This window comes from Salmo salar, chromosome 09, assembly GCF_965601325.2.
Source record: "Salmo salar chromosome 09, fSalSal1, whole genome shotgun sequence".
Lineage (NCBI taxonomy): Eukaryota > Metazoa > Chordata > Actinopteri > Salmoniformes > Salmonidae > Salmo > Salmo salar.
This window is the reverse complement of record NC_138299.1, coordinates 52,364,870-52,388,529: the sequence shown is the minus strand read 5'-3', so window position 1 is coordinate 52,388,529 and position 23,660 is coordinate 52,364,870. Positions and strand designations below refer to the sequence as shown.

The 23,660-nt window shown below is 48.7% G+C and overlaps 1 protein-coding gene across 1 annotated transcript in view; it reads right to left on the bottom strand.

The window, feature by feature from the left end:
* Positions 1–23,660, bottom strand: part of capn3a (calpain 3a, (p94)) — a 400,518-nt gene that overhangs the window by 366,760 nt on the left and 10,098 nt on the right. Inside the window, exons 3-5 of the mRNA XM_045723775.2 lie at positions 17,649–17,767; positions 17,193–17,326; positions 6,173–6,341 (exon numbers count right to left, since the gene is read on the bottom strand). Of these exons, the coding sequence (XP_045579731.1) occupies positions 6,173–6,341; positions 17,193–17,326; positions 17,649–17,767 (422 nt within the window). The remainder of the gene's footprint in view (positions 1–6,172; positions 6,342–17,192; positions 17,327–17,648; positions 17,768–23,660) is intronic.

Sequence of the window (23,660 nt, the reverse complement as noted above, 5' to 3'; positions counted from 1 at the left end):
TGACGGGCTGCTCTATTGTCGGACTGCTCTATTGACGGGCTGCTCTATTGACGGACAGCTCTATTGACGGGCTGCTCTATTGACGGGCTGCTCTATTGACGGGCTGCTCTATTGAAGGGAGGCTCTATTGACGGGCTGCTCTATTGACGGACTGCTCTATTGACAGGCTGCTCTATTGACAGACTGCTCTTTTGATGGGCTGCTCTATTGATGGGAGGCTCCCTGACGGACTGCTCTATTGACGGGCTGCTCTATTGACGGGCTGCTCTATTGACGGGAGGCTCTATTGACGGGCTGCTCTATTGACGGGCTGCTCAATTGACGGGCTGCTCTATTGAAGGGAGGCTCTATTGACGGGCTGCTCTATTGACGGACTGCTCTATTGACAGGCTGCTCTATTGACGGACTGCTCTTTTGACGGGCTGCTCTATTGACGGGAGGCTCCCTGACGGGCTGCTGTATTGACGGCCTTCTCTATTGACGGGCTGCTCAATTGATGGCCTGCTCTATTGACAGGCTGCTCTATTGACGGGAGGCTCCCTGACGGGCTGCTCTATTGACAGGCTGCTCTAATGACGGACTGCTCTATTGACGGGAGGCTTCCTGACGGGCTGCTCTATTGACAGGCTGCTCTATTGACGTTCTGCTCTATTGACGGGAGGCTCTATTGACGGGCTGCTCTATTGACGGGAGGCTCCCTGACGGGCTGCTCTATTGACGGTCTGCTCTATTGACGGGCTGCTCTATTGACGGGCTGCTCTATTGACGGGAGGCTCCCTGACGTGCTGCTCTATTGACAGGCTGCTCTATTGACGGGCTGCTCTATTGACGGGAGGCTCCCTGACGGGCTGCACTATTGACGGGCTGCTCTATTGATTGCCTGATCTATTGACGGGCTGCTCTATTGACGGACTGCTCTATTGACGGACTGCTCTATTGACAGGAGGCTCTATTGACAGTCTGCTCTATTGACGGGAGGCTCCCTGACGGGCTGCTCTATTGACGGGCTGCTCTATTGTCGGACTGCTCTATTGACGGGCTGCTCTATTGACGGACAGCTCTATTGACGGGCTGCTCTATTGACGGGCTGCTCTATTGACGGGCTGCTCTATTGAAGCGAGGCTCTATTGACGGGCTGCTCTATTGACGGACTGCTCTATTGACAGGCTGCTCTATTGACAGACTGCTCTTTTGATGGGCTGCTCTATTGATGGGAGGCTCCCTGACGGGCTGCTCTTTTGACGGGCTGCTCTATTGACGGGCTGCTCTATTGACGGGAGGCTCCCTGACGGGCTGCACTATTGACGGGCTGCTCTATTGACGGACTGCTCTATTGACGGGCTGCTCTATTGACGCGCTGCTCTATTGACGGACTGCTCTATTGACGGGCTGCTCTATTGACGGGAGGCTCCCTGACGGGCTGCACTATTGACGGGCTGCTCTATTGACAGGCTGCTCTATTGACGGTCTGCTCTATTGACGGGAGGCTCTATTGACGGTCTGCTCTATTGACGGGAGGCTCCCTGACGGGCTGCTCTATTGACGGGCTGCTCTATTGACGGGCTGCTCTATTGACGAGAGGCTCCCTGACGTGCTGCACTCTATTGACGGGCTGCTCTATTGACGGACTGCTCTATTGACGGGAGGCTCCCTGACGGGCTGCTCTATTGACAGGCTGCTCTATTGACGGTCTGCTCTAATGACGGGAGGCTCTATTGACGGGCTGCTCTATTGACGGGAGGCTCCCTGACGGGCTGCTCTATTGATGGGCTGCTCTATTGACGGGCTGCTCTATTGACGAGAGGCTCCCTGACGTGCTGCACTCTATTGACGGGCTGCTCTATTGACGGACTGCTCTATTGACGGGATGCTCTATTGACGGGCTGCTCTATTGACGGGAGGCTCTATTGACGTGCTGCTCTATTGACTGCCTGCTCTATTGACGGGAGGCTCCCTGACGGGCTGCTCTATTGACGGGCTGCTCTATTGACGGACTGCTCTATTGACGGGCTGTTCTATTGATGGGAGGCTCTATTGAAGGGCTGCTCTATAAATGGGCTGCTCTATTGACGGACTGCTCTATTGATGGACTGCTCTATTGACGGGCTGCTCTATTGACGGGCTGCTGTATTGACTGCCTGATCTATTGACGGGCTGCTCTATTGATGGACTGCTCTATTGACGGACTGCTCTATTGACAGGAGGCTCTATTGACTGGCTGCTCTATTGACGGGAGGCTCCCTGACGGGCTGCTCTATTGACGGGCTGCTCTATTGATGGACTGCTCTATTGACGGGCTGCTCTATTGACGGACAGCTCTATTGACGGGCTGCTCTATTGACGGGCTGCTCTACTGACGGGCTGATCTATTGAAGGGAGGCTCTATTGACGGGCTGCTCTATTGACGGACTGCTCTATTGACAGGCTGCTCTATTGACAGACTGCTCTATTGATGGGCTGCTCTACTGACGGGAGGCTCCCTGACGGGCTGCTCTATTGACGGGCTGCTCTATTGACGGCCTGCTCTATTGACGGGCTGCTCAATTGATGGCCTGCTCTATTGACAGGCTGCTCTATTGACGGGAGGCTCCCTGACGGGCTGCTCTATTGACAGGCTGCTCTAATGACAGACTGCTCTATTGACGGGAGGCTCCCTGACGGGCTGCTCTATTGACAGGCTGCTCTATTGACGGTCTGCTCTATTGACGGGAGGCTCTATTGACGGGCTGCTCTATTGACGGGAGGCTCCCTGACGGGCTGCTCTATTGACAGGCTGCTCTATTGACGGGCTGCTCTATTGACGGGCTGCACTATTGACGGGCTGCTCTATTGACTGCCTGATCTATTGACGGGCTGCTCTATTGATGGACTGCTCTATTGACGGACTGCTCTATTGACAGGAGGCTCTATTGACAGGCTGCTCTATTGACGGGAGGCTCCCTGACGGGTTGCTCTATTGACAGGCTGCTCTATTGATGGACTGCTCTATTGACGGGCTGCTCTATTGACGGACAGCTCTATTGACGGGCTGCTCTATTGACGGGCTGCTCAATTGACGGGCTGCTCTATTGAAGGGAGGCTCTATTGACGGGCTGCTCTATTGACGGACTGCTCTATTGACAGGCTGCTCTATTGACAGACTGCTCTTTTGACGGGCTGCTCTATTGACGGGAGGCTCCCTGACGGGCTGCTGTATTGACGGCCTTCTCTATTGACGGGCTGCTCAATTGATGGCCTGCTCTATTGACAGGCTGCTCTATTGACGGGAGGCTCCCTGACGGGCTGCTCTATTGACAGGCTGCTCTAATGACGGACTGCTCTATTGACGGGAGGCTTCCTGACGGGCTGCTCTATTGACACGCTGCTCTATTGACGGTCTGCTCTATTGACGGGAGGCTCTATTGACGGGCTGCTCTATTGACGGGAGGCTCCCTGACGGGCTGCTCTATTGACGGTCTGCTCTATTGACGGGCTGCTCTATTGACGGGCTGCTCTATTGACGGGAGGCTCCCTGACGTGCTGCTCTATTGACAGGCTGCTCTATTGACGGGCTGCTCTATTGACGGGAGGCTCCCTGACGGGCTGCACTATTGACGGGCTGCTCTATTGATTGCCTGATCTATTGACGGGCTGCTCTATTGACGGACTGCTCTATTGACGGACTGCTCTATTGACAGGAGGCTCTATTGACAGTCTGCTCTATTGACGGGAGGCTCCCTGACGGGCTGCTCTATTGACGGGCTGCTCTATTGTCGGACTGCTCTATTGACGGGCTGCTCTATTGACGGACAGCTCTATTGACGGGCTGCTCTATTGACGGGCTGCTCTATTGATGGGCTGCTCTATTGAAGGGAGGCTCTATTGACGGGCTGCTCTATTGACGGACTGCTCTATTGACAGGCTGCTCTATTGACAGACTGCTCTTTTGATGGGCTGCTCTATTGATGGGAGGCTCCCTGACGGGCTGCTCTTTTGACGGGCTGCTCTATTGATGGGCTGCTCTATTGACGGGAGGCTCCCTGACGGGCTGCACTATTGACGGGCTGCTCTATTGACGGACTGCTCTATTGACGGGCTGCTCTATTGACGGGCTGCTCTATTGACGGACTGCTCTATTGACGGGCTGCTCTATTGACGGGAGGCTCCCTGACGGGCTGCACTATTGACGGGCTGCTCTATTGACAGGCTGCTCTATTGACGGTCTGCTCTATTGACGGGAGGCTCTATTGACGGGCTGCTCTATTGACGGGAGGCTCCCTGACGGGCTGCTCTATTGACGGGCTGCTCTATTGACGGGCTGCTCTATTGACGAGAGGCTCCCTGACGTGCTGCACTCTATTGACGGGCTGCTTTATTGACGGACTGCTCTATTGACGGGAGGCTCCCTGACGGGCTGCTCTATTGACAGGCTGCTCTATTGACGGTCTGCTCTAATGACGGGAGGCTCTATTGACGGGCTGCTCTATTGACGGGAGGCTCCCTGACGGGCTGCTCTATTGACGGGCTGCTCTATTGACGGGCTGCTCTATTGACGGGAGGCTCCCTGACGGGCTGCACTATTGACGGGCTGCTCTATTGACAGGCTGCTCTATTGACGGTCTGCTCTATTGACGGGAGGCTCTATTGACGGGCTGCTCTATTGACGGGAGGCTCCCTGACGGGCTGCTCTATTGACGGGCTGCTCTATTGACGGGAGGCTCCCTGACGGGCTGCACTATTGACGGGCTGCTCTATTGACGGACTGCTCTATTGACGTGAGGCTCCCTGACGGGCTGCTCTATTGACAGGCTGCTCTATTGACGGTCTGCTCTAATGACGGGAGGCTCAATTGACGGGCTGCTCTATTGACGGGAGGCTCCCTGACGGGCTGCTCTATTGACGGGCTGCTCTATTGACGGGCTGCTCTATTGACGGGCTGCAATATTGACGGGAGGCTCTATTGACGGGCTGCTCTATTGACGGGCTGCTCTATTGACGGGAGGCTCTATTGACGGACTGCTCTATTGACGGACTGCTCTATTGACGGACTGCTCTATTGACGGGAGGCTCTATTGACGGGAGGCTCTATTGACGGGCTGCTCTATTGACGGGCTGCTCTATTGACAGACTGCTCTATTGACGGGCTGCTCTATTGACGGGCTGCTCTATTGACGTGCTGCTCTATTGACTGCCTGATCTATTGACGGGCTGCTCTATTGACGGACTGCTCTATTGACGGACTGCTCTATTGACGGGCTGCTCTATTGACGGGCTGCTCTATTGACGGACTGCTCTATTGACGGACTGCTCTATTGACGGACTGCTCTATTGACGGGCTGCTCTATTGACGGACTGCTCTATTGACGGGCTGCTCTATTGACGGACTGCTCTATTGACGGGCTGCTCTATTGACGGACTGCTCTATTGACGGACTGCTCTATTGACTGACTGCTCTATTGACTGGCTGCTCTATTGCTGGACTGCTCTATTGACGGGCTGCTCTATTGACGGACCACTCTATTGACGGGCCGCTCTATTGACGGGAGGCTCTATTGACGGGAGGCTCCCTGACTGGCTGCTCTTTTGAAGGGGCTGCTCTATTGACTGACTGCTCTATTGACGGGCTGCTCTATTGACGGACTGCTCTATTGACGGACTACTCTATTGACGGGAGACTCTATTGACGGACTGCTCTATTGACGGACTGCTCTATTGACGGGCTGCTCTATTGACGGGAGGCTCTATTGACGGACTGCTCTATTGACGGGCTACTCTATTGACGGACTGCTTTATTGACGGGAGGCTCTATTGACGGGAGGCTCCCTGACTGGCTCCTCTATTGACGGGCTGCTCTATTGACGGGCTGCTCTATTGACGGGCTGCTCTATTGACGGACTGCTCTATTGACGGACTGCTCTATTGACAGGCTGCTCTATTGACGGGAGGCTCCCTGACTGGCTGCTCTTTTGACAGGCTGCTCTATTGACGGACTGCTCTATTGACGGGCTGCTCTATTGACGGGAGGCGCCCTGATGGGCTGCTCTTTTGATGGGCTGCTCTATTGACGGGCTGCTCTATTGACGGGTTGCTCTATTGACGGGCTGCTCTATTGACAGGAGGCTCTTCCATCACGGGTTCACGAGACCTGTTGGAGGTCGGGGGGGGGGTCACGCTACTAAGGTCAGAGACTCACGTCGATAGAGCAGCCCATCATAGAGCCTCTCTCCAGGGCCTTCTTCATGATCTTGTACAGTTCCTTGGGTGCCTCCTTCATCTCATAGAACTCTGTCACGCCCCCGGTGAAGTCTTCCATGGCCTCTGTGGTGTTACCGCCCTTCAGGGCCTCATAGGATCCGTGCAGCCTGGGGGAAGGAAGGGTGAGACAGGGAGAGGGTTAGGGGGAGACCAAGTGAAGGAGGGGGGAGAGGGTCAGGGGGGAGACAGAGTGAAGGGCTGGGGAGAGGGTCAGGGGGGAGACAGAGTGAAGGGGTGGGGAGAGGGTCAGGGGGGAGACGGAGTGGGGAGAGGGTCAGGGGGAGACAGAGTGAAGGGGTGGGGAGAGGGTCAGGGGGGGAGACAGAGTGAAGGGGTGGGGAGAGGGTCAGGGGGGAGACAGAGTGAAGGAGGGGGGAGACACAGTGAAGGGGTGGGGAGAGGGTCAGGGGGGAGACAGAGTGAAGGGGTGGGGAGAGGGTCAGGGGGGAGACAGAGTGAAGGGGTGGGGAGAGGGTCAGGGGGGAGACAGAGTGAATGGGTGGGGAGAGGGTCAGGGGGAGACAGAGTGAAGGGGTGGGGAGAGGATCAGGGGGGAGACAGAGTGAAGGAGTGGGGAGAGGGTCAGGGGGGAGACAGAGTGAAGGGGTGGGGAGAGGGTCAGGGGGGAGACAGAGTGAAGGAGGGGGGAGACACAGTGAAGGGGTGGGGAGAGGGTCAGGGGGTGTTGATGATGCGCTACGGGTCACGCTGAACAATATCTACCAACATTTAGAAAAGGCAATATAGCCTAATGAAAATTGTATTCATTGACTTCAATAGCATGTTTTAACACCATCCAACACCTCTCTACTGGTGATAAACTGGTGAATTTGGGTGTCAAGTTCAACTCCGCCATCTCTCCATCTAGAACGCTGAGTACGGGAGCCCCTCAAGGTTGCGTACTTTCACCGATACTGTACACAAACGATTCTCAAGCCTCTGACGCAGCCCACAATTTTTTGTTGTTGAAATATACAGATGACAATGCTGTTGTGGGTTTCCTTCACCCAGACCAAGCCTCCCTTCAAGGTTTTTGACAGAGAAAGAGCTAAATTCATCCAGATGTGTACAGATAACTTTCTTGAAATAAACATTAAGAAAACAAAAGAGATGGAAATTGATTTCAGATGGAATAAAAAACTCCACTCCCCCCCCCCTATGAAGATCAATGGGGAACCAGAGTGACCACATATAAATACCTGGGAATCCAAATAGACAATAAACTGAAATTCAATGACTGTGCCCTCGAAAAGATAAAGAAACTGCAACAGAGAATGTTTTTTTTTAAAGCAAACTGAACCATTTTAATGTCGACCACCATATCTTACAAATGTTCTATAGATCTGTCCTGCAGAGAGTGCTCTCCTTTGGTCTGATATGTTCTATAGATCTGTCCTTCAGAGAGTGCTCTCATTTGGTCTGATATGTTCTATAGATCTGTCCTGCAGAGAGTGCTCTCCTTTGGTCTGATATGTTCTATAGATCTGTCCTGCAGAGAGTGCTCTCCTTTGGTCTGATATGTTCTATAGATCTGTCCTTCAGAGAGTGCTCTCCTTTGGTCTGATATGTTCTATAGATCTGTCCTTCAGAGAGTGCTCTCCTTTGGTCTGATATGTTCTATAAATCTGTCCTTCAGAGAGTGTTCTCCTTTGGTCTGATATGTTCTATAGATCTGTCCTTCAGAGAGTGTTCTCCTTTGGTCTGATATGTTCTATAGATCTGTCCTGCAGAGAGTGTTCTTTGGTCTGAAATGTTCTATAGATCTGTCCTTCAGAGAGTGCTCTCCTTTGGTCTGATATGTTCTATAAATCTGTCCTTCAGAGAGTGCTCTCCTTTGGTCTGATATGTTCTATAGATCTGTCCTGCAGAGAGTGCTTTCCTTTGGTCTGAAATGTTCTATAGATCTGTCCTTCAGAGAGTGCTCTCCTTTGGTCTGATATGGGTGTTTGGAAACATGCGAGCGCAAGACCAAGTCAAGCTTCAGCGCTTGATTAATACAGCATGAAGGATAATTGGTATAGATCAAGAGTCAGCCTCCAACCAGTACACAAAACTCATCCTTCTAAAACTTGAAAGCATTTTACAGGTCAGTACTCATCCCCTTCACTCAAAATTCAGTGACACCAGCAGCCGGACAAGGGGAAAGAGACTTCTTCAATAGAAGTTCAGAACAGATAGATATGGGGACTATTTTATTCCTACAGCCATTACGCTGTATAATAGATAGTCTGTTGGTCTTCTTTTGTACATGGTGTTTCTGCCACCGTCTCTTATGACCTAAAAGAGCTGCTAGATATCAGGACAGCGATTACTCATCTCGTACTGGACGAAGACTTTTTCTCATTCGCAGGAGAAATAGACAGAGATATCGAGGATGTACTGTAGGTCGGGGTGCCTTGTAAGGATCCGACGGTGAGTGGGTAACCTGCCTCTACCATCAGTCCAATTAGCCAACGTAAAATCCTTGGATAACAAAATATACAAACTACGATCATGAATATCCTACCAACGGGACATTATAAACTGTAACTGTAATGGTTGTCGTCTGGAATGGAGGACCAAAACGCAGCAGGAATGTGGATGCTCATCTTGATATTTATTTGAAAATAAAGTGAACACCAAAATAACAAAACAACGAAGAACTCACGAACAACCAAACAGTCTTGTCAGGCTCACACAGGCAAAACAAGAAACAATCTCCCACAAACACTAAACCAAACACATACCCATATATAGGACTCTCAATCAGAGGCAACGAGAAAGCACCTGCCTCCAATTGAGAGTCCAACCCCAATAACCCAGACATAGAAATACAAAAGACCAGAGACCACATAGAAATACAAACATAGAACATTACCCAAAAACCCGGAAATAATAAATCAAACGCCCTACTAAATAAACCACAACCCCGAACCACATAAAACAAATACCCTCTGCCACGTCCTGACCAAACTACAATAACAAATAACCCTTATACTGGTCAGGACGTGACAGTAACATCTTATGTTTCACCTAGTCGTTGCTGAACAACGACATGAATAACATACAGCTGGCTGGGTTTACGCTGCATCGGCAGGATAGAACAGCAGCCTCCTGTAAGACAAGGGGTGGAGGTCTGTGTCTATTTGTAAACAACAGTTAGTGCACAAAATCTAATAATAAGGAAGTCTCTAGGTTTTGCTTGCCTGAGGTAGAGTATCTCATGATAAGCTGTAGACCACACTATTTACCAAGAGAGTTTTCGTCTATATTTTTCGTAACTGTCTATTTACCGCCACAAATCGATGCTGGCACTAAGACCGCACTCAATGAGCTGTATACGGCCATAAGCAAACAGGAAAATGCTCATCCAGAGGCAACGCTCCTAGTGGACGGGGACTTTAATGCAGGGAAACTTAAATCTGTTAAGACCTGATTTCTATCAGCATGTTAAATGTGCAACCAGGTGGAAAAAAATGTGCCCTCCATTTGGCAAATCTGACAACAATTCTATATGCCTGATTCCTGCCAAAACAAATAGGACTCTAACCTGGACGCTTATAAGAAATCCTGCTATGCCCTCCAACAAACCATCAAACAGGCAAATCGTCAATACAGGACTAAGATTGAATCGTACTACACCAGCTCTGACGTTCGTCAGATGTGTGCAAACTACTATTACAGACTACAAAGGGAAGCACAGCCGCGAGCTGCCCAGCGACACGAGCCTACCAGACGAGCTAAATTACTTCTACATTTACATTTAAGTCATTTAGCAGACGCTCTTATCCAGAGCAACTTACAAATTGGTGCAATCTCCTAATGATATCCAGTGGAACAACCACTTTACAATAGTGCATCTAAATATTTTAGGGGGGGGGGGGGTTAGCAGGGTTACTTTGTCCTATCCCAGGTATTCCTTAAAGAAGTGGGGTTTCAGGTGTCTCCGGAAGGTGGTGATTGACTCCGCTGTCCTGGCGTCGTGAGGGAGCTTGTTCCACCATAGGGGTGCCAGAGCAGCGAACAGTTTTGACTGGGCTGAGCGGGAACTGTGCTTCCTCAGAGGTAGGGGGGCCAGCAGGCCAGAGGTGGATGAGCGCAGTGCCCTCGTTTGGGTGTAGGGACTGATCAGAGCCTGAAGGTACGGAGGTGCCGTTCCCCTCACGGCTCCGTAGGCAAGCACCATGGTCTTGTAGCGGATGCGAGCTTCAACTGGAAGCCAGTGGAGAGAGCGGAGGAGCGTGGTGACGTGAGAGAACTTGGGAAGGTTGAACACCAGACGGGCTGCGGCGTTCTGGATGAGTTGTAGGGGTTTAATGGCACAGGCAGGGAGCCCAGCCAACAGCGAGTTGCAGTAATCCAGACGGGAGATGACAAGTGCCTGGATTAGGACCTGCGCCGCTTCCTGTGTGAGGCAGGGTCGTACTCTGCGAATGTTGTAGAGCATGAACCTACAGGATCGGGTCACCGCCTTGATGTTAGTGGAGAACGACAGGGTGTAGTCCAGGGTCACGCCAAGGTTCTTAGCACTCTGGGAGGAGGACACAATGGAGTTGTCAACCGTGATGGCGAGATCATGGAACGGGCAGTCCTTCCCCGGGAGGAAAAGCAGCTCCGTCTTGCCGGGGTTCAGCTTGAGGTGGTGATCCGTCATCCACACTGATATGTCTGCCAGACATGCAGAGATGCGATTCACCACCTGGTTATCAGAAGGGGGAAAGGAGAAGATTAATTGAGTGTCGTCTGCATAGCAATGATAGGAGAGACCATGTGAGGATATGACAGAGCCAAGTGACTTGGTGTATAGCGAGAATAGGAGAGGGCCTAGAACAGAGCCCTGGGGGACACCAGTGGTGAGAGCACATGGTGCGGAGACAGATTCTCGCCACGCCACCTGATAGGAGCGACCTGTCAGGTAGGACGCAATCCAAGCGTGGGCCGCACCAGAGATGCCCAGCTCGGAGAGGGTGGAGAGAAGGATCTGGTGGTTCACAGTATCAAAGGCAGCAGATAGGTCTAGAAGGATGAGAGCAGAGGAGAGAGAATTAGCTTTAGCAGTGCGGAGAGCCTCCGTGACACAGAGAAGAGCAGTCTCAGTTGAATGACCAGTCTTGAAAACTGACTGATTTGGGTCGAGAAGGTCATTCTGAGAGAGATAGCAAGAGAGCTGGCCAAGGACGGCACGTTCAAGAGTTTTGGAGAGAAAAGAAAGAAGGGATACTGGTCTGTAGTTGTTGACATCGGAGGGATCGAGTGTAGGTTTTTTCAGAAGGGGTGCAACTCTCGCTCTCTTGAAGACGGAAGGGACGTAGCCAGCGGTCAAGGATGAGTTGATGAGCGAGGTGAGGTAAGGGAGAAGGTCTCCGGAAATGGTCTGGAGAAGAGAGGAGGGGATAGGGTCAAGCGGGCAGGTTGTTGGGCGGCCGGCCGTCACAAGACGCGAGATTTCATCTGGAGAGAGGGGGGAGAAAGAGGTCAAAGCACAGGGTAGGGCAGTGTGAGCAGGATCAGCGGTGTCGTTTGACTTGACAAACGAGGATCGGATGTCGTCGACCTTCTTTTCAAAATGGTTGACGAAGTCATCCGCAGAGAGGGAGGAGGGGGGAGGAGGATTCAGGAGGGAGGAGAAGGTGGCAAAGAGCTTCCTAGGGTTAGAGGCAGATGCTTGGAATTTAGAGTGGTAGAAAGTGGCTTTAGCAGCAGAAACCCTAGAGGAAAATGTAGAGAGGAGGGAGTGAAAGGATGCCAGGTCCGCAGGGAGGCGAGTTTTCCTCCATTTCCGCTCGGCTGCCCGGAGCCCTGTTCTGTGAGCTCGCAATGAGTCGTCGAGCCACGGAGCAGGAGGGGAGGACCGAGCCGGCCTGGAGGATAGGGGACATAGAGAGTCAAAGGATGCAGAAAGGGAGTAGAGGAGGGTTGAGGAGGCAGAATCAGGAGATAGGTTGGAGAAGGTTTGAGCAGAGGGAAGAGATGATAGGATGGAACAGGAGAGAGTAGTGGGAGAGAGAGAGCGAAGGTTGCGACGGCGCAATACCATCCGAGTAGGGGCAGAGTGAGAAGTGTTGGAGGAGAGCAAGAGGGAAAAGGATACAAGGTAGTGGTTGGAGACTTGGAGGGGAGTTGCAATGAGATTAGTGGAAGAACAGCATCTAGTAAAGATGAGGTCAAGCGTATTGCCTGCCTTGTGAGCAGGGGGGAAGGTGAGAGGGTGAGGTCAAAAGAGGAGAGGAGTGGAAAGAAGGAGGCAGAGAGGAATGAGTCAAAGGTAGACGTGGGGAGGTTAAAGTCACCCAGAACTGTGAGAGGTGAGCCATCCTCAGGAAAGGAACTTATCAAGGCGTCAAGCTCATTGATGAACTCTCCAAGGGAACCTGGAGGGCGATAAATGATAAGGATGTTAAGCTTGAAAGGGCTGGTAACTGTGACAGCATGGAATTCAAAGGAGGCGATAGACAAATGGGTCAGGGGAGAAAGAGAGTATGTCCACTATGCTCGCTTCGAGGCAAGCAACACTGAAGCATGCATGAGAGCATCAGCTGTTCCGGACGACTGTGTGATGACGCTCTCTGTAGCCGATGTGAGTAAGACCTTTAAACATTCACAAGTCCGCAGGGCCAGACAGATTACCAGGACGTGTACTCTGAGCATGCGCTGACCAACTGGCAAGTGTCTCCACTGACATTTTATTGCGAGTGGATTATACACTCGCCAACGAATTCTCACCAAGCACCCAGATCTGTGGCCCTTGTATCGGCGTCTCCTCTTCCTGAGAATGACGGGGATTTGGGTCTGGTCCGGGAGGAGACGTATATCTTTTGCCTACAATTGTTTAAATAAAAAAATCTGCGTCCAGTCCAAGGTGAGTAATCGCTGTTCTGATGTCAAAAAGCTATTTTCTGTCATAAGAGATGGTGGCAGAAACATTATGTAAAAAAAAAGTTACAAACAAGACGAAAAAAAAAATGAATAGCACGATTGGTTAGGAGGCCGTAAAACAGTGGCCATCGCCTCCGGTGCCAATTACACTGAGTGAGTCAGTTATCCTCACTGAGTGAATCAGTTATCCTCACTGAGCGGGTCAGTTATCCTCACTGAGCGGGTCAGTTATCCTCACTGAGCGGGTCAGTTATCCTCACTGAGCGGATCAGTTATCCTCACTGAGCGGGTCAGTTATCCTCACTGAGCGGGTCAGTTATCCTCACTGAGCGTGTCAGTTATCCTCACTGAGCGGATCAGTTATCCTCACTGAGCGAGTCAGTTATCCTCACTGAGTGAGTCAGTTATCCTCACTGAGTGAGTCAGTTATCCTCACTCTGTGAGTCAGTTATCCTCACTCTGTGAGTCAGTTATCCTCACTGAGTGGATGAGTTATCCTCACTGAGTGAGTCAGTTATCCTCACTGAGTGAGTCAGTTATCCTCACTCTGTGAGTCAGTTATCCTCACTCTGTGAGTCAGTTATCCTCACTGTGTGAGTCAGTTATCCTAGGAGGGAGATTCCAAGATGTGGGAAGTGTGCAGTTGGGCATGGGATAGAGGATTGTGTCGTTTCTGTGGATAAAGTTGTGTGTGTCAACTGTAGGGGTGCCCATGTTGCTGGGGATCAGAAGTGTCTGGTGGGAGAGAGGCAAGTTGAGGTGGCTAGAATCAGAGTAGTGCAGAAGGTGTCATATACCCAAATGTATTTTAGGGGATTTTAACAACTGTACCTTGCACAAAGTCCTGCGCACATACCACCAGTATGTGAAATGTCAGACTAAGAAAAATAGGACTCTTGACTTGTGCTACGGGACAATACCAAATGCGTTTTCTGCCACCATCAGACCTCCCCTGGGGACATCAGACCACAATGTGGTCTACCTCAGGCTAACCTAATGTCGGCTCCTGGAGAGGGAGAAACCCACAGTTAAAATTGTCCAGATCTGGAATGACAACAATATCACTTGTCTCCAGGAGTGTTTTGATTACTATGTGGGAGGCATTTGGTCTCCAGGGGTGTTTTGGCTGTACCATGTGGGAGGTATTTGATCTCCAGGGGTGTTTTGACTGTACTATGTGGGAGGTATTTGGTCTCCATGGGTGTTTTGACTGTACTATGTGGGAGGTATTTGGTCTCCAGGGGTGTTGTGACTGTACTATGTGGGAGGTATTTGGTCTCCTGGGGTGTTTTGACTACTATGTGGAAGGTATTTGGTCTCCAGGGCTGTTTTGACTGTACTATGTGGGAGGTATCTGGTCTCCAGGGGTGTTTTGACTGTGCTATGTGGGAGGCATTTGGTCTCCAGGGGTGTTTTGACTGTACTATGTGGGAGGAATTTGGTCTCCAGGGGTGTTTTGACTGTACTATGTGGGAGGTATTTGGTCTCCAGGGGTGTTTTGACTGTACTATGTGGGAGGTATTTGGTCTCCAGGGGTGTTTTGACTGTACTATGTTGGAGGTGTTTGGTCTCCAGGGGTGTTTTGACTGTACTATGTGAGAGGTATTTGGTCTCCAGGGGTGTTTTGACTGTACTATGTGGGAGGTATCAGGTCTCCAGGGGTGTTTTGACTGTACTATGTGAGAGGTATTTGGTCTCCAGGGGTGTTTTGACTGTACCATGTGGGAGATATTTGGTCTCCAGGGGTGTTTTGACTGTACTATGTGGGAGGTATCTGGTCTCCAGGGGTGTTTTGACTCTACCATATGGGAGGTATTTGGTCTCCAGGGGTGTTTTGACTGTACTATGTGGGAGGTATTTTGTCTCCCGGGGTGTTTTGTCTGTACCATGTGGGAGGTATTTGGTCTCCAGGGGTGTTTTGACTGTACCATGTGGGAGGTATTTGGTCTCCAGGGGTGTTTTCACTGTACCATGTGGGAGGTATTTGGTCTCCAGGGGTGTTTTGACTGTACGATGTGGGAGGTATTTGGTCTCCAGGGGTGTTTTGACTGTACCATATGGGAGGTATTTGGTCTCCAGGGGTGTTTTGACTGTACTATGTGGGAGGTATTTGGTCTCCTGGGGTGTTTTGACTGTACTATGTGGGAGGAATTTGAGGACAGCAGCTCTGATCTTGATGAACTCACAGATGTTGTTTCAGACTATGTAAACATCCCTGTTGAGTCAGTTGTGCCAACTAAAACCTGTAAAATGTTCCCTAACAATAAGCCTTGGGTATCAAAACATCTCTACTTGATAGGAAGAAGGCAGTTTATGCTGAGGCCTATAGACAGGCTTTAACCTGTTAGGGCTAGGGGGCAGCATTTGCACGTCTGGATAAATTTTTTTACCCGATTTAATCTGGTTACTAATCCTACCCAGTAACTACAATATGCATATACTTATTATATATGGATAGAAAACACTCTAACGTTTCTAAAACTGTTTGAATGGTGTCTGTGAGTATAACAGAACTCATTTGGCAGGCAAAACCCTGAGACATTTTCTGACAGGAAGTGGATACCTGATGTGTTGTATTGACTTTAAACCTATCCCATTGAAAAACACAGGGGCTGAGGAATATTTTGGCACTTCCTATTGCTTCCACTAGATGTCACCAGCCTTTACAAAGTGTTTTGAGTCTTCTGGAGGGAGATCTGACCGAACAAGGGCCATGGAACGATGATGTCCCATTAGACACCTGGCGCGCGAGTTCATGTTGGGTACCCTCGTTCCAATACGTTATAAAAGAGTATGCATTCGTCCACCTTGAATATTATTCATGTTCTGGTTAAAAAAGGCCCTAATGATTTATGCTATACAACGTTTGACATGTTTGAACGAACGTAAATATATTTTTTCCCCTCGTTCATGACGAGAAGTCCGGCTGGCTTAGATCATGTGCTAACAAGACGGAGATTTTTGGACATAAATGATGAGCTTTTTTGAACAAAACTACATTCGTTATGGACCTGTGATACCTGGAAGTGACATCTGATGAAGAGAATCAAAGGTAATGGATTATTTACATAGTATTTTCGATTTTAGATCTCCCCAACATGACGTCTAGTCTGTATCGCAACGCGTATTTTTCTGGGCGCAGTGCTCAGATTATTGCAAAGTGTGATTTCCCAGTAAGGTTATTTTTAAATCTGGCAAGTTGATTGCGTTCAAGAGATGTAAATCTATAATTCTTTAAATGACAATATAATATTTTACCAATGTTTTCTAATTTTAATTATTTAATTTGTGACGCTGACTTGACTGCCGGTTATTGGAGGGAAACGATTTCCTCAACATCAATGCCATAGTAAAACGCTGTTTTTGGATATAAATATGAACTTGATAGAACTAAAAATGCATGCATTGTCTAACATAATGTCCTAGGAGTGTCATCTGATGGAGATTGTAAAAGGTTAGTGCATCATTTTAGCTGGTTTTATGGTTTTGGTGACCCTGTCTTTGACTTGACAAAACATTACACACAACTCTTGTAAATGTACTGTCCTAACATACTCTAAATTTATGCTTTCGCCGTAAAACCTTTTTGAAATCGTAAAACGTGGTTAGATTAAGGAGATGTTTATCTTTCAAATGGTGTAAAATAGTTGTATTTTTGAAGAATTTGAATTTTGACATTTATTTGGATTCAAATTTGCCGCTCTTGAAATGCACCTGCTGTTGATGGAGTGCACCACGGGTGGCACGCTAGCGTCCCACCTAGCCCATAGAGGTTAAGAGATGTACAACGTGAGATCAGTTTATGCTGAGGCTTATAGACAGGCTTTAAGAGATGTACAACGTGAGATCAAAAGACAGATTTATACCTTGTCAGCTCAGGGATTCGATCTAGTAACACTTTCGGTTACTGGCCCAATGCTCTAACCACTAGGCTACCTGCCGCCTCTATCTAGCGAATAGACTTCTGCAGTATATAGACTTAATTTCCCTTATTCATCTAGACTTGGCATAGGATTAAGGGTACGTATTTGGCGTAGAGTTAGGGGTACGTATTTGGCGTAGAGTTAGGGGTACGTATTTGGCATAGAGTTAGGGGTACATACTTGGCGTAGGCCTTCTCCAGCAGGGCGCTCCAGAACTCGTTCCTCTCGGCAGACTTGGTGAACACCAGCTGGTTGTTGAAGGTGGGGATGCGGTCGTCGATGACAACGTCAACCCAGTCGCCGTAGCGCCAGAACTAGAGGAGGAAAAGGCACGGGTGATGACATTCTGACAGGAGTTGATCATGAATTGTAATCAGGGTCGGGGGGTGGTCGATTTCAGTTCAATTCATGTCAAGTAAACCTCGGAATTCCTATCTCACTTTTGAGGAAATTCATTGAGGTACAATTTCAATTTCAGTTTCAAATGTCAGTGTATTTCCTGAATTCACTGACTTGAAATGTAATCGAGGCCCTTCCCTGACTACAATAAAACAGAGAAATAGACAGTCTATGTAAAATGTGTTATTGTTTCTAGTTATCTAATAATGAGGGTTGTTTTGATTGGTGAGTTCTGACCTGGAAGTGGAAGATTCCTCCATATCCCTCGGAGAGGCTCTGTTCCTGAGGAATGACCCGGTAGAGGAGCTTCTCATTCAGAGTCAAACAGGCTATAGCAGCCAGCAGCCAGCAGTCACCTAGGAAACAGACAGTTAGTTACCTAGGAAACACACAGTCAGACAGGCTATAGCAGCCAGCAGCCAGCAGTCACATAGGAAACACACAGTTAGTTACCTAGGAAACACACAGTCAGACAGGCTATAGCAGCCAGCAGTCACCTAGGAAACACACAGTTAGTTACCTACGAAACACACAGTCAGACAGGCTATAGCAGCCAGCAGCCAGCAGTCACCTAGGAAACACACAGTCAGACAGGCTATAGCAGCCAGCAGTCACCTAGGAAACATGCAGTGAGAAACACACACCAATAACCTAGTTGTGCATTTGTATAACAACAACACTGTGATGTGGATCTAAAAATAGCGATACAATATTTTCAGCCAGCAGTCACCTATACACACACACACACACACACACACACACACACACACACACACACACACACACACACACACACACACACACACACACACACACACCAAGGAACACACAAGATACACACACATTATCATCATCACGCACTACACACAATGAAGACAGTCAAGAACACCGTCAATGAAGACAGTCAATGAAAACAGTCAAGAACACCGTCAATGAAGACCGTCAATGAAGACAGTCAATGAAGACAGTCAATGAAGACAGTCAATGAAGACAGTCAATGAAGACAGTCAATGAAAACAGTCAATGAACACGGACCATGAACACAGTCCATGAACACAGTCAATGAACACAGTCAATGAAGACAGTCAATGAACACAGTCAATGAAGACAGTCAATGAAGACAGTCAATGAAGACAGTCAATGAACAGAGTCAATGAAGACAGTCAATGAACACAGTCAATGAAGACAGTCAATGAAGACAGTCAATGAACACAGTCATTGAAGACCGTCAATGAAGACCGTCAATGAACACAGTCAATGAAGACAGTCAATGAAGACAGTCAATGAACACAGTCAATGAACACAGTCAATGAAGACAGTCAATGAAGACAGTCAATGAACACAGTCAATGAACACAGTCAATGAACACAGTCAATGAAGACCGTCAATGAAGACAGTCAATGAACACAGTCAATGAACACAGTCAATGAACACAGTCAATGAACACAGTCAAGAACACCGTCAATGAACACCGTCAATGAAGACCGTCAATGAACACAGTCAATGAAGACAGTCAATGAACACAGTCAATGAACACAGTCAATGAACACAGTGAAGAACACAGTCAATGATACTGGTAAAATGTACACAATATGTAAAATCATTGTTCTCTGAAGCCATTACAATTGATTGGAGTTAATGGACGAAAGCTGTCATTTTTTCCCCTTACTGTTTGACTATTGAGTAGTGGCCATTAACCTCATTGGTTGTCAGTTACCATCATCCCATTGGTTCTCAGTGACCATCATCCCATTGGTTGTCAGTGGCCATTATCCCATTGGTTGTCAGTGGCCATAATCCCATTGGTTGTCAGTGGCCATTATCCCATTGGTTGTCAGTGGCCATAATCCCATTGGTTGTCAGTGGCCATTATCCCATTGGTTGTCAGTGGTCATCATCCCATTGGTTGTCTCCAGATGTGACTTGATATCTGAATAATACTAATATTTCCTCTGATATATTTGTGTTGTTGAGGAAAAGTCTCCCTCCTCACCTCAGTGTTCTCTGGTTGTCTCTCAGTGTTCTCTGGTTGTCTCTCAGTGTTCTCTGGTTGTCTCTCAGTGTTCTCTGGTTGTCTCTCAGTGTTCTCTGGTTGTCTCTCAGTGTGTTCTGGTTGTCTCTCAGTGTGTTCTGGTTGTCTCTCAGTGTTCTCTGGTTGTCCCTCAGTGTTCTCTGGTTGTCTCTCAGTGTTTTCTGGTTGTCTCTCAGTGTTCTCTGGTTGTCTCTCAGTGTTCTCTGGTTGTCTCTCAGTGTTCTCTGGTTGTCCCTCAGTGTTTTCTGGTTGTCTCTCAATGTTCTCTGGTTGTCTCTCAGTGTTCTCTGGTTGTCTCTCAGTGTTCTCTGGTTGTCTCTCAGTGTTCTCTGGTTGTCTCTCAGTGTTTTCTGGTTGTCCCTCAGTGTGTTCTGGTTGTCTCTCAGTGTTCTCTGGTTGTCTCTCAGTGTTCTCTGGTTGTCTCTCAGGGTTTTCTGGTTGTCTCTCAGTGTTCTCTGGTTGTCTCTCAGTGTTCTCTGGTTGTCTCTCAGTGTTTTCTGGTTGTCTCTCAGGGTTTTCTGGTTGTCTCTCAGTGTTCTCTGGTTGTCTCTCAGTGGTCTCTGGTTGTCCCTCAGTGTGTTCTGGTTGTCTCTCAGTGTTCTATGGTTGTCTCTCAGTGTTCTCTGGTTGTCTCTCAGTGTTTTCTGGTTGTCTCTCAGTGTTCTCTGGTTGTCTCTCAGTGTTCTCTGGTTGTCCCTTAGTGTGTTCTGGTTGTCTCTCAGTGTTCTCTGGTTGTCCCTCAGTGTTCTCTGGTTGTCCCTCCACCTCGGTGTGGAGGATGTGCCCAGTCAGGGAGTTAACTGTTGAACAATGTCAGTTTTGAGCATTTAGAATATTTTGGTCCCAGCCTGCATGGATCTTTGTTCCCACTGGATGGACGAACAGCTTAACAATGAGAAGTGCTGCTAGCTGGAATCCCTTCCATAGAGCCAGTACAATATAGAGAGGCCACTGGTAGAGAGGTGGAGAGGCCACCGGTAGAGAGGTGGAGAGGCCGGTTCAGAGGCTCGCAGGGGGAGAGATTAGGTGTTTTCTCCCTTGAAGGGACAGGTTACCAGGGCTATAATGGGACGGATTACCAGGGCTATAACACATCACACACCTGTATCAGTCAATACATCACCTGACCCTCCTCACCATAAGCATCCACAGGCGTAGCAACAACAGAGGATGAGGGGGACCTGTCCCCCACAAATATTCAAAACACTCAACTGTCCAAAGTTAACAACAAACTAGCAAGAGAAGAGAGAATCATGTTGGGGTCAGAGTAGAGTTGGGGTCATTGTAGTAATGTGTTGGGGTCATTGTAGTGTTGGTGTTGGGGTCATTGTAGTGTTGGGGTCATTGTAGTGTTGGTGTTGGGGTCAGAGTAGTGTTGGGGTCATTGTAGTGTTGGGGTCAGAGTAGTGTAGTGTTGGGGTCATTGTAGTGTTGGGGTCATTGTTGTGTTGGGGTCATTGTTGTGTTGGGGTCATTGTAGTGTTGGGGTCATTGTAGTGTTGGGGTCAGTGTAGTGTTGGGGTCAGAGTAGTGTTGGGGTCAGAGTAGTGTTGGGGTCATTGTAGTGTAGTGTTGGGGTCATTGTAGTGTTGGGGTCATTGTAGTGTTGGGGTCATTGTAGTGTTGGTGTTGGGGTCATTGTAGTGTTGGGGTTATTGTAGTGTTGGTGTCATTGTAGTGTTGGGGTCATTGTAGTGTTGGGGTCATTGTAGTGTTGGGGTCAGAGTAGTGTTGGGGTCAGAGTAGTGTTGGGGTCAGAGTAGTGTTGGGGTCAGTGTAGTGTTAGGGTCAGTGTAGTAATGTGTTGGGGTCATTGTAGTGTTGGGGTCAGAGTAGTGTTGGGGTCAGTGTAGTAATGTGTTGGGGTCATTGTAGTGTTGGGGTCATTGTAGTGTTTGGGTCATTGTATTGTTGGGGTAATTGTAGTATTGGGGTCAGTGTAGTAATGTGTTGGGGTCATTGTAGTATTGGGGTCAGTGTAGTAATGTGTTGGGGTCAGTGTAGTATTGGGGTCAGTGTAGTATTGGGGTCAGTGTAGTGTAGTATTGTGGTCAGTGTAGTATTGGGGTCAGTGTAGTGTAGTGTTGGGGTCAGTGTAGTGTTGGGGTCAGTGTAGTGTTGGGGTAATTGTAGTATTGGGGTCAGTGTAGTAATGTGTTGGGGTCATTGTAGTATTGGGGTCAGTGTAGTAATGTGTTGGGGTCAGTGTAGTATTGGGGTCAGTGTAGTGTTGGGATTAGTGTAGTGTTGGGGTCAGTGTAGTATTGGGGTCAGTGTAGTATTGGGGTCAGTGTAGTATTGGGGTCAGTGTAGTATTGTGGTCAGTGTAGTATTGGGGTCAGTGTAGTGTTGGGGTCAGTGTAGTGTTGGGGTCAGTGTAGTATTGGGGTCAGTGTAGTATTGGGGTCAGTGTATTGTAGTGTTGGGGTCAGTGTATTGTAGTGTTGGGGTCAGTGTAGTGTTGGGGTCAGTGTAGTATTGGTGTCAGTGTAGTGTAGTGTTGGGGTCAGTGTAGTGTTGGGGTCAGTGTAGTATTGGGGTCAGTGTAGTGTAGTATTGGGGTCAGTTTAGTATTGGGGTCAGTGTAGTATTGGGGTCAGTGTAGTATTGGGGTCATTGTAGTGTTGGTGTTGGGGTCATTGTAGTGTTGGGGTTATTGTAGTGTTGGTGTCATTGTAGTGTTGGGGTCATTGTAGTGTTGGGGTCATTGTAGTGTTGGGGTCATTGTATTGTTGGGGTAATTGTAGTATTGGGGTCAGTGTAGTAATGTGTTGGGGTCATTGTAGTATTGGGGTCAGTGTAGTAATGTGTTGGGGTCAGTGTAGTATTGGGGTCAGTGTAGTATTGGGGTCAGTGTAGTGTAGTATTGTGGTCAGTGTAGTATTGGGGTCAGTGTAGTGTAGTGTTGGGGTCAGTGTAGTGTTGGGGTCAGTGTAGTGTTGGGGTAATTGTAGTATTGGGGTCAGTGTAGTAATGTGTTGGGGTCATTGTAGTATTGGGGTCAGTGTAGTAATGTGTTGGGGTCAGTGTAGTATTGGGGTCAGTGTAGTGTTGGGATTAGTGTAGTGTTGGGGTCAGTGTAGTATTGGGGTCAGTGTAGTATTGGGGTCAGTGTAGTATTGGGGTCAGTGTAGTATTGTGGTCAGTGTAGTATTGGGGTCAGTGTAGTGTTGGGGTCAGTGTAGTGTTGGGGTCAGTGTAGTATTGGGGTCAGTGTAGTATTGGGGTCAGTGTAGTGTTGGGGTCAGTGTAGTATTGGGGTCAGTGTAGTATTGGGGTCAGTGTAGTGTAGTGTTGGGGTCAGTGTAGTGTTGGGGTCAGTGTAGTATTGTGGTCAGTGTAGTGTAGTATTGGGGTCAGTTTAGTATTGGGGTCAGTGTAGTATTGGGGTTAGTGTAGTATTGGCGTCATTGTAGTGTAGTGTTGGGGTCATTGTAGTGTTGGGGTCATTGTAGTGTTGGGGTCATTGTAGTGTTGGTGTTGGGGTCATTGTAGTGTTGGGGTTATTGTAGTGTTGGTGTCATTGTAGTGTTGGGGTCATTGTAGTGTTGGGGTCATTGTAGTGTTGGGGTCAGAGTAGTGTTGGGGTCAGAGTAGTGTTGGGGTCAGAGTAGTGTTGGGGTCAGTGTAGTGTTAGGGTCAGTGTAGTAATGTGTTGGGGTCATTGTAGTGTTGGGGTCAGAGTAGTGTTGGGGTCAGTGTAGTAATGTGTTGGGGTCATTGTAGTGTTGGGGTCATTGTAGTGTTTGGGTCATTGTAGTGTTGGGGTCAGTTTAGTATTGGGGTCAGTTTAGTATTGGGGTCAGTGTAGTATTGGGGTCAGTGTAGTATTGGGGTCAGTGTAGTGTAGTGTTGGGGTCATTGTAGTGTTGGGGTCAGTGTGGTGTTGGGGTCATTGTATTGTTGGGGTAATTGTAGTATTGGGGTCAGTGTAGTAATGTGTTGGGGTCATTGTAGTATTGGGGTCAGTGTAGTAATGTGTTGGGGTCAGTGTAGTATTGGGGTCAGTGTAGTATTGGGGTCAGTGTAGTATTGGGGTCAGTGTAGTGTAGTATTGTGGTCAGTGTAGTATTGTGGTCAGTGTAGTGTAGTGTTGGGGTCATTGTAGTGTTGGGGTCAGTGTAGTGTTGGGGTAATTGTAGTATTGGGGTCAGTGTAGTAATGTGTTGGGGTCATTGTAGTATTGTGGTCAGTGTAGTAATGTGTTGGGGTCAGTG